The sequence below is a fragment of the Nematolebias whitei genome, chromosome 6 (assembly GCF_014905685.2).
Source record: "Nematolebias whitei isolate Nwh7 chromosome 6, NemWhi1, whole genome shotgun sequence".
Taxonomy (NCBI): domain Eukaryota; kingdom Metazoa; phylum Chordata; class Actinopteri; order Cyprinodontiformes; family Rivulidae; genus Nematolebias; species Nematolebias whitei.
Window position 1 is genome coordinate 27,615,884 of NC_056503.1, and position 10,979 is coordinate 27,626,862.

At 45.4% G+C, this 10,979-nt stretch overlaps 1 protein-coding gene across 1 annotated transcript in view; it reads left to right on the forward strand.

The window, feature by feature from the left end:
• Positions 1-270: 270 nt before the first annotated feature.
• The window catches only part of LOC119410864 (histone-lysine N-methyltransferase 2A), a gene marked incomplete at its 5' end in the record, with an annotated part of 11,429 nt that continues 720 nt past the window's right edge, over positions 271-10,979 (forward strand). The window contains 8 exon segments of the mRNA XM_037677785.1: positions 271-411; positions 515-3,125; positions 3,227-5,860; positions 5,972-6,040; positions 6,120-6,346; positions 6,536-6,610; positions 6,740-6,914; positions 9,719-9,826. Of these exon segments, the coding sequence (XP_037533713.1) occupies positions 271-411; positions 515-3,125; positions 3,227-5,860; positions 5,972-6,040; positions 6,120-6,346; positions 6,536-6,610; positions 6,740-6,914; positions 9,719-9,826 (6,040 nt within the window).

Consider the following 10,979-nt stretch of genomic DNA (forward strand, 5'->3'; position numbering starts at 1 on the left):
ATTGACCTAATTAGTGTTAATTGGTCTTCCAGCTGTTCGTTATATGCACAATTTCCTTTTTCCAGCCACTTATTGCTACTTGTGTCAACAAATCCCAAAAAAGTTGGGACAAGTCATCTGTGTTATATTACGAATAAAATGTTGACATTTGCTTTCTCTACATCATTGCATTCAGTTTTTATTCACAATTTGTTTAGTGTCCCAACTTTTTTGGAATCCGGTTTGTAAATTCTGTTTCATGATGATTCTTTTTATTTTTTTGATATATAGACTTTCCTGATCCATTTGAATCACCAAGACGCTCTGACGCCCCAGCTAATACTCCCAAGCTTAGGGTTTACACCAGAAACAGACACCCCAGTTACCCCCCGTGTCAGCGCTCAGTCGACTTTAAGCCCTCGCCACCTTCAGGTACAAATATTCATCCTGTTTTTAAACTTGAATTCAAAATTATGTAGCCATATAATTCAAAAGTCTTACTGACTTAAATGTATACGGATATTTTATTTTGTAGGGGTAACCACACAGCTTCACAGCCATGCAGTGGTGACTGTGAGAGACTCCTTGGTCAACTCCAGCATGAGGAATATCGACTCTCGACGTCACAGCTCCCCTTCTCTTTCTTCTCTTCCCCTCCAGCTGAACAGACAGAGAGGATTGACCTCTCTACCTCAAACTTTGTCACGACCCCTCACTTCACCCCCTCCCCTCATTCCTTCCCCTGCCAGAGACCCTGAAAAGTCCAAACATCTCAGCAGAGAGTCGGCAAGGAACGCAGTCCAGAGAGACGATGAAAAGGCCCGCTCGTTTTTGACAGACAGGCACAGGCTGCAGCCAAATAGAGAGCAAGGGTTACGAGACACAGACAAGGGGAGAACATCAAGTCGAGATCATGCTTCCAAGGACTCTGACAAGAACAGACATGAACAAAAAGACTCTGACAAGGGCCAAATATCAGCCAAAGAGCCAGAAAAAAGACGAATTACAAGTTCAGACTCGGGTCTGAAAGAATCTGAAAGTGGAAGACCTCTTAATAGAGATCCTTCAAGAGATTCTGAAAAAGGGAGGCATGCAAACAGAGACTCTAACAAGGAGAGACAGACAAGCAGAGAACTGAGCACTAGAGACACGGATAAAAGCAAATCATCGTCAAGAAATCCTAGCTATAAGGACGTGAACAAGTCTGGGTCTTTCAGTAGGGATACAGCAGTGAAGGAATCAGAGAAACACAGACCGTATAGCAGGGAAACAGGAAAAGACTCAGGCCAGGGTAAAGAAAGACCATCAAGTAGAGATTCTGACATGGGTAGACTTCCTTCTAGAGATTCAAGTTATAGAAGCACAGAGAGAAGCAAAGATGCTGGCTCAGGGAGGGATAGTCAGTCCAAGCGGACTGGAAGTGAGAGCAGGAGCCAAAGACTGGCACCTGCAGGCTCAGGGCAGTCTTCTCCTCCGGTGGGCACTGCTGTTCATTCAGGTCAGCAGAGAAGTGGCAGCACCAAACAAGTTGAAAAGCAGATGAAACACGAAGGCAAAGACCAGGAGGTTTCTCCAGCCCTCAGTTTGATGCCTTGCCACCGACCTAGCCCAGCTTCAAACACCATCTCATTTAAGGACAAGCCCAGCTCAGGGAAGGAGAGTAGCAGTGCCACTGGAAATATACCGCCATCTCCACTCCATAAGGACTCTGCTGTTGGGAAATCTGGCTCTCCACAGAAGTCCAGTGCACGGAAAGCAAATGATCTTTCATCAGGTCTAGCTGTAACAGCAGCTGGGAATCTGTTGTGGCCATCGAGGACATCAGCAGAAGACGAAGGTCTTAAACAGGGCTCCCTGCACCTGGTCTTCCCAGCTGCAGGCTCAGCTGCCAAAGACAAACACCCCAAAGTTAAAACGGCAGGCAGCAGAGATGCATCCAAAGACCAAGACAGGGAGAAGAACCTTCCAAACAACAACAGCAGCAGCAACAAAATTCCACTTCTCAACAATAACACAAAAGCTACTGGCAGCTCTAATGCGCACGCGCCAAACTCCAGCTCTTACAACAGCAGCAGCAAAGCTCTAGTGCTCGGAAACAGCACCAAAGCCCATGGGAAGCCTCAGGGAGGAAAGCACGAGAACCAGGGAAGTGAACGGTCATCCAAAAAGAGCAGGGACAATTACTCCTGTCCAGAGAGAAAGAACAGTTCCAGTCTAGACGGCTTAAGTTTAGCTCCAGAGAAAGGTGTGACAACCTCCAACCAGTCTCACACTAAACAGACAGCCAATCAGCTCTCCCTGTCCAGAGAGAAAAGGCGATCATTTAAACCCTCTCCTCCAACTTCACTGAAGTCTGACACCAAGATGGACCCTAATGGGACCAACATCATTGGTGGAATTTCGTCATCCTCCTGTCCCACAAGCACAGCCTCTCCTGTTGGACAGGGGGCTCATCGCTCCACCCATGCTGCTCTTTTCTCCTCAACCTCCGCCAGCAGTAGCGATAGCTCTGAATCTGACACCCAGAATCAAACGGAGGAAGACGACCTGTGTAAAGATCACTCCCGCAGCAAGCTTAGAGACCACCACAGCCTCATAAATCAGAGCGCAGAGGACGATGGCGACTGCCCCGAGGATGAACACGACAGAAGTTTGGAAGATAAGCATCACAAGGATGACAGTGACGGATCTGGCTCAGCTAAGCGGCGTTACCCTCGACGCAGTGCCCGTGCACGATCCAACACGTTTTTTGGCCTCACGCCTTTATATGGCGTTCGCTCATACGGTGAAGAAGACCTTCCGTTTTACGGCAGCGGCGGCGGAGCAGGAGTTACAATTAGGAAGAGGGCTGACGGCCGGAAGAAATCAGCTGAGGGGCAGGTGGATGGAGCGGATGATATGAGCACCTCATCTTCATCAGGGGACAGTGGAGAGGATGAAGATAGTGGATTTAAAAACAGGAGTAAAGATTCTTACTACTACAACTTCACACGAACAATAATTAACCCCGGTGAGGGTCTTCCATCTATTGAAGGGTTGGATCACTGCCTTGGAAGAGGATCCCAGCTTCAGCGCTTTCTAAAAGATGAGGAGCAGCAGCAACAGAGGACTCAAGAAAAAGCTGAAGAAGACATGCTGAGTACCTTGTAAGCACACATTTTTTAAAATAAAATAAATATGTTTAAAATAATTACATTGTTTCTTCTGTTTTAACAATCTGGTATATTAAATTTTCTGTTTTTCACAGGACTTTAGGCAAGCAGCGTATCAGCCAGCTGGACGGCGTTGATGACGGCTCAGAGAGCGATACCAGCATCTGTACCACCAGTACCACGTCCACGACGGCCACCTCATCTGCCACTCCACATAAGAGCGCTCCTAAGAGGAGAGGCAGAGAGAGGCACACAGACAAAACCGACTCCCATGATTCAAGCAAAGAGGCCGACAACAGCGGTGGAGCGGGAAGTGGCAACGCACGAGAAAGCAGAAAGAACCAGAAAGAAAACTGTCTTCCTCTTGGGGGCGGAGTCAAACCACAGAGTCAGGGTCAGGATCCTCTAGAGGCTCAGCTGTCTCTCAGCACAGACCTGCTCAAATCAGACTCTGACAACAACAACAGTGATGACTGTGGGAATATTTTGCCCTCGGATATCATGGAGTTTGTTTTAAACACGCCTTCCATGTCATTGCCAGCTCTAGGTCAGCAATCTGAGCCGTCGTCCTCAGAGCTGCTGCTGGATGAGAGCTATGTTGGAGTGGATGTAAACAGGAGGAAAGACATTCTTTTCGAGGACTTCTCCCAGCCTCTGCCCAGTGCTGAAAGTGGAGGGGTCGTAGAGAGCAGTGTAAATAGCTCCATCTCGGTAGAAGAGCCGTATCTTCCTCTTGAGCTGCCCTCTGACCTCTCTGTCCTGACGACACGCAGCCCAGCTGTCAGCACAAGTCAAAACCACGCTGCTGGAAGTCTCATCTCAAATACCTCAGATCACACTATTCTAGGCTTGAACTCTGACCCAGAGAGCATCAGTGGGGACAAAAGTGGAGACAAAAAAGTAACAGGGCCTGGTGTGTCTCCATCAGAGAATCGGCTTGATGGTACAACTTTGGGAAACAGGGACACACAGGTCTCAGAAGGTCACATGACTCCAGAGCAGTTTATTTCCAGCCCTGCCATTGGTCAAGTGGTTGAACCTCCTGCTAACCAGGATGCAAATAGGAGTTCTGGTACTTCAGGTTTGCCAAGTTCTTCCTCTGTGCCTCTTCAGAGTCAGAAGTATCTTCCAGCAGCGGCTGCAGGCAGTCCCAGTCCAGTTATTGGTTCTGGACCTTCCCAGGCTCAGGTTTCCAGCCCAGCAGTCATCAAACCAGGTCCCGACAAGCTCATCGTGGTCAATCAGCAGTTCCAGCCGCTGTATGTCCTTCAAACAGTCCCCAATGGGGTCACACAGAAAATCAGTGCAACAGGAGTGATGGACACTTCCTCTCCAGCAGTGCTGAGTTCAATGACTCTTACGTCTGGATTAAATGCTAGTTTATCTTCAGCCCAGCCAATATTTTCTGCTGGTGGCAAAGTCCTAGGGACCATACCTCACCCCTCTCATATTCACACCTTCACAGGATCCACCCAGGCAGGTTACCAGACTGGAATCCCCAGCACCACCTCTGGGCTGCTCATTGGTCTGCCCTCTCAGCCCCACGAGCAGTCCCAGATTCTGGTCTCAGAGGCTGGTAAACCGCAGGAGTTGGGACCTGGTGTGGCCATCGTTTCCAGTCCCTCCTCCCTCACTCCTTCTCCTGCCATACTCTCTTCCGCGCACGGCAAGAAGAGGGCTATCTCTCGTCTGCCAAGAAAAAGCAAAAAAGTGGCTCGATCCCGCAGCCAGCCCACTCTGGCCCCCTCTGAATTAAGCCCCCCTAACATGACTCTTATCAACCTGTCTTCCCCACAGATTGCTGCAAGTATTCCTGGTCAACCAGGTGGTCTGGTTGAGTTAGGCACACTCTCTGCCTCCCAACGCAAAGTTCCCAATATTATCAAGAGAACAAAGTCTGGTGGGGTTATGTACTTAGATCCAGCCACTCTTCTGCAGCAACGACTTTCTGGTCCTGCCCAGCCCGGCATCCTGAATCATGATTCCTCTACTCACCTTCTACCCTGCTCCGTCTCTGGTCTCAACCCCAGCCCGTCGGTGTTGAATGTTGTGTCTGTTCCTCCCAGTGGTTCTGCTGGTCTTCTTGCTCCAGGATCAGTGTCGCTCTCCACCTCTGTGCTGAGCTCTGCTGACATCACTGGCCCAATTAGTAACCTCCTTTTTAAAGCCAATCCACATGGTTTGGGCCTGTCAGATCAGCCACTGGTCCTCCAGTCAGCAGGGGGAGCTCCTCTGATGTCACAGCTCAGCTCCTCTGTTCAGACATCCATAGCCAGCAGTATCTGTGTCCTACCCACCCAACAGACTATCAGCATGGCTGTCAACCAACATGGCGAGACAGAGTGCAGGAATGTCCACTTACAGCATCAGTCTCGGCCTGTTAGCAGTGTTCAGGCTGTGGACTCCAATCCTAATGTTACTTTATCTCCCAGTCCATCCACCCCTCTAAGAGGTGCTAAAGGACGTTTTGTTGGAGTGCTCGCACAAAAACAGACCTTTGCACATTCCCAGAGCAGCAGGACAACACCTATTTCCATATCATCAGATCAAAGACCAACTAACACCGCTACAGCCGTGTCCGCCACACTTTCTTTTATGGACAAAAGCAAAAAGAAAGTGAAGAGGGGCCGACAGACTCCAAGCATTAACAGTGGGAAAAAGCTTAAAGCCTGTCAGGTGGAGGATCGTCAGAGCAACACTGAAAAGCAACTCTCTCTTTCAAACCCAAGGTGAGGCACCTATTTAAACAAGTTACTCTTATTCTCTTAAACGTTAAAGTGTTTTGTTGGAATTTAGTTATGACTTTAAATGAGCTCTTCTTCGACTGTCTTTCTGCACAGCTCCAGGGAACTGAGCTCTCCTGAACCTATGGACACTGGCAAACCATCAGAAAAGGCAACCAACAAGAGGTATGGAGTGCCACTGTTACTTACACATTTTCAAACAGTTGATAAAAATAAAGCTCTACATTATTTGCATATTCTTTAGCGTCATAGGTAAAAAGAAAACTCCTGAAGGTCATGCATTACCAGAGCAAATGGTAGGAAAGGACAAGCCGTCTGCAGCTGGAGAAGCTGGATCTATTCCAGCTGCATTACCGCCTGACCAGGACGGCAACAGCAGGGATTCTGGCTTAGACAGCAAACCCAAAAAGGGCATCATCTTTGAAATCTGCAGTGAGGACGGCTTCCACATTCGCTGTGAGAGTATTGAAGGTGAGGCAAAGTAACTGTAGTAACTATCCTTACGATATGTTATAAACTAATAAATCAGTATAAAAGCAAACAGGCATGCTGCACATTGAATGTTAGCACAATGGGTCATGACACAAAGTACGTTTAAAATGTGCCTAAATATTTTGAATGGAATAAAGATGACTCAAAGTATTCACGGTCTCTTTTCAGAGGCCTGGAAGTCCCTGACTGACAAGGTGAAGGAGGCTCGTTCCAATGCACAACTCAAAGAGCTTTCTTTTGAAGGTAAATTTAATTTTGATGACACAAAAATAACACATGTAAACTTAAAAAAAAAGATTTTCAGAAATGACTCTTGAAGCATCAGTTATACCCGTTGTTTTTATTTAGAGGGCATTTTTCTGTTCATTTCAGGTGTGAATGGACTGAGGATGCTGGGAGTCATACATGAAGCTGTGATCTTCCTGCTCGAGCAGCTGAACGGATCCAGGCACTGCCGGAGCTACCGTTTCCGCTTCCACAAACCAGAGGAAGCTGACGAGCCCCCTCTCAACCCCCACGGCTCAGCTCGGGCAGAAATCCACCACAGGTTAGAAAGGAACACACACACGCACACATCGAATGTGCAAATTATACAGTATCTATTTCATTTAGCTATTGTTTAGAGCCTTTTGAAGTTGACAAGACACAACAGTTAAGTCTAAAGTTGTTCATATGCCTGATGAATGTGGGATGTATTATAGGACAGTCTCTGTTAGTACGTCTGTAAACTTTCTATTGTCCAGTCCATAATTTCTGATCTGTTTGCGATAATTTAACACAGCTTCATACACATATGCATCATCACTCGACAGATGTCGCATAAAAATTTCATCATCTCAGCTACAAGGTCAAGGTCATAAGTAGGGATGGGTCCGATCCAGTATCGGTATCAGCCTCCGATACCGGCATAATTTATGTATCGGATTTTTCCGATCCAACCTGCTGATATTTCCGATCCATGATGCAAGTTGGCTTCAAACTACGGAATGGATTTCCTGAACGGCAGCGTGTCTCATGAACCCAGATTCAGAACATTCAGGAAATCCAATTCATAGTTTGCAGCCAGCTACAACGTGAGGACTGAGTTAGCAGCACTGTGGCTAACAGCTAACAAACTTTTCATCTAAACATGTCCGCTGTGTGGAAGTATTTTACACTAGAAACACCACAAAGCAAGACAGCAACGTGCAATGTCTGCAGAGCCACAAAGCCACATTAAACCACATTAAACAAAGGATTTCACAGCTTGATACTTGCATCCAAGATATAGTTTACCCTCCAGGAGATATTTATCAGTACAACAGTAGACAATCATAAAAAACATATGATTTGAAAATTATATTAAAAACAAAAACAGCTACATTATAAAGTGATGTAAAATACTAAAAACAGGAACATGTCTGTTGGTTTATGCCATGAACTTAGCAGGTGTTTGAAGCCATTTAACATTTAATTTAAATAATTTATTCATTCATTTAAATGAAACAAAATTTAAAAAAAAAATCATCAAAAGGAAAACATTGAATGAAAAGAGTGCAGAAAGAAGAAAACAATTCTTATATCTGCCCCTTATTTAAAAAAATATACAATAACTTTAAACAATCACTTAAAATTAATCACTTTAATATCCACTTTAAAGCTAGGAATAAAAATAAACATGTTTTGTGTTAGCAGAATTTAATTCTAACTTTCAAACTTATCCAAAATTAATAAAACTTACCTCAAGTTGCCTTTTTGGACATGCATGCATATATTTGTACAAATTGTACTTGAGAGGAGATTATTACAGCCTCATATAAAATCAATGATGATCATGATATCGGAACTGGATCGGTATCGGCCGATATTCAGACTTAGGTATCGGATCGGAAGTTTAAAAAAGTGGATCGGTGCATCCCTAGTCATAAGTCAAGGTCAAAGTTAAAACAAGGTCTTTGCGTGTCCGGGCCATTGTTTGGTTGATGTACTGTAATATACAGTAGTCCCTCGTTTATCGCGGAAGATCCGTAACCTGAGGACCCACGATAAGTGGAAAAACTGTGAAGTAGGAATAGTAGTACAAGTAGTAAGCAGTGGTTTATTTTAGTATTTATATATGTATATTTAGGTGTTTTAAACCCTTTCCACACTCTTGCACTATTCTAAACACTGTTTCTAAACTCTAAAAGCTCTAAAAGAGCACAGAATGTCATGATTTCAGCTCCCTGCCTCAACTCCTCTCGGCCACGCCCACTTCTCCGCTGCAGAGCAGAGATCAACTGATCAGCTGCAAGAGGGAGCTCTGGAGCTGTGGGCTGCACACAGGCTGGAGGAGTTGTTAAATTATTTAAAATACTTTATTTTAAATAAAAAATTCCATGCCATTCGTGTGGCTCATCCATCAATCAGCCAATTGTGTGTCATGTCCAATCTTACTTTGAAAAACCGCGATAGAGCGAGTCCGCTAAAAATGAACCTCGAACAGTACAGTAGTCCCTCAAAAATATTGTCGATACTTCGCGGTTCGACTTTCGCAGACTCTTTCACGGGTTTTCAATGTACACCACACATGATTAGCCACTGGGAAAGACAGACCCTGCCTCCACTTTCTCTTTCTCTGCTGTGACAGACAGCCTATGAAAGAAAAAGGAGGGGGTGGGGTCTGTCTTTCCCCATTGCCACTGCTCAGGGAGCAGGGATGAACTGATCAGATGGACAAATGTAGAAGATCGAAGAAAATTGAAAAATCAGAGTGAATCAGTTTAAAAAGAGAGAATGGTTGAGCGCGGCTCACTCAGGAATAAGAAAGAACCCCAGCCGCTCCCTCCTTTCTCTTTCTGGGGCTGTCTGTCACAGCAGAGAAAGAGAAAGAAGAGGGTGGGGTCTGACTTTCCCCATCGTGTCCCAGAGACACAACAGGCGTGCGCGCAATAGACAGCTCTGAAAAAAGAAAGGATGGGGCGAGGGGGTCTGTCTTATACCTAAGTGAGCCGTACGAGCGACATGGATTGTTTATTTAAAATAATCAAGTGCAACCCGAACCGAGCTGTTTGTCCCCCTCGGTGCGAGAGTGTGGGAAGGGTTGATAAAGCCTTAAAATATATAAAAATACTCAAATAAATTTAACGTCCCTACTTTGCAGATTTTCACCTATCTCAGGGGTGTCTGGAACGTAACCCTGCGATAAGTGAGGGACTACTGTATAATAGTTCGTCGACAGGCGCATAATGCGATGTATGCTGTACTCTCGTTTATTCTGGCTCTTGCTTGGGAGTTCCTCGTTCTTTATAAAGAATATAAAAAGCATGTGATGTTCTTTTTTTTTTTTGATATGTCTCTGATGACGGCCTGTTGCACTGCTCTACAAACCAGGAGGTCTGTATTTGACATGTTCAACTTCTTGGCCTCAAAACATCGCCAACCACCGGAGTACAGACCACAGGAGGAAGACGACGAGGAAGGGCAGCTCAGGACTGCCAGGTAAGTAACTGCATTCATTACTCGGTCAATGAGATTATTTTAAAGTTGAGATAAAATTGCTGAGATCGCTGGGTAGAGGCAGGGCAGCTGACTCAGGACCCAAAAGTCCCAGGATTGATCACCAGTCATTGCATCTCGTGGTGTCTCTGAGCAGCACACCCTATCCCCAATTGCTCCCCAGGCACTTTCAGTAGCTGCCCACTGCATCATGGGGGTGGATGGGTTAAATGCAGCGAGCCAATTTCGCCATTGTATGGGAACATACAATGATGACAATACATAACACATTATTATTATTGTTATTGTTATTGTTATTATTATTATTGTTATTACAAACCGGATTCCAAAAAAGTTGGGACACTAAACAAATTGTGAATAAAAACTGAATGTAATGATGTGGAGGTGCCAACATGTAATATTTTATTCAGAATAGAACACAAATCACAGATCAAAAGTTTAAACTGAGAGAATGTATCATTTTAAGGGAAAAATCTGTTGTTTCCAAATTTCATGGCGTCAACAAATCCCAAAAAAGTTGGGACAAGTCCATTTTTACCACTGTGTGGCATCCCCCCTTCTTCTTACAACACTCAACAGACGTCTGGGGACAGAGGAGACCAGTTCCTCAAGTTTAGAAATAGGAATGCTCTCCCATTCATGTCTAATACAGGCCTCTAACTGTTCAGTCATCTTGGGCCTTCTTTGTGGCACCTTCCTCTTTGTGATGCGCCAAATGTTCTCTATAGGTGAAAGATGTGGACTGCAGGCTGGCCATTTCAGTACCCGGATCCTTCTCCTACGTAGCCATGATGTTGTGATTGCTGCAGAATGTGGTCTGGCATTCTCGTGTTGAAAAATGCAGGGTCTTCCCTGAAAGAGATGATGTCTAGTTGGGAGCATATGTTGTTCTAGAACCTGAACATAGTTCTCTGCATTAATGGTTCCTTTCCAGACATGCAAGCTGCCCCTGCCACAAGCGCTCATGCAACCCCATACCATCAGTGATGCAGGCTTCTGAACGGAGCGTTGATAACAACTTGGGCTATCCTTGTCCTCTCTGGTCCGGATGACATGGCGTCCCAGTGTTCCATAAAGAACTTCAAATCGTGACTCATCTGACCACAGAACAGTCTTCCATTTTGCCACACTCCAT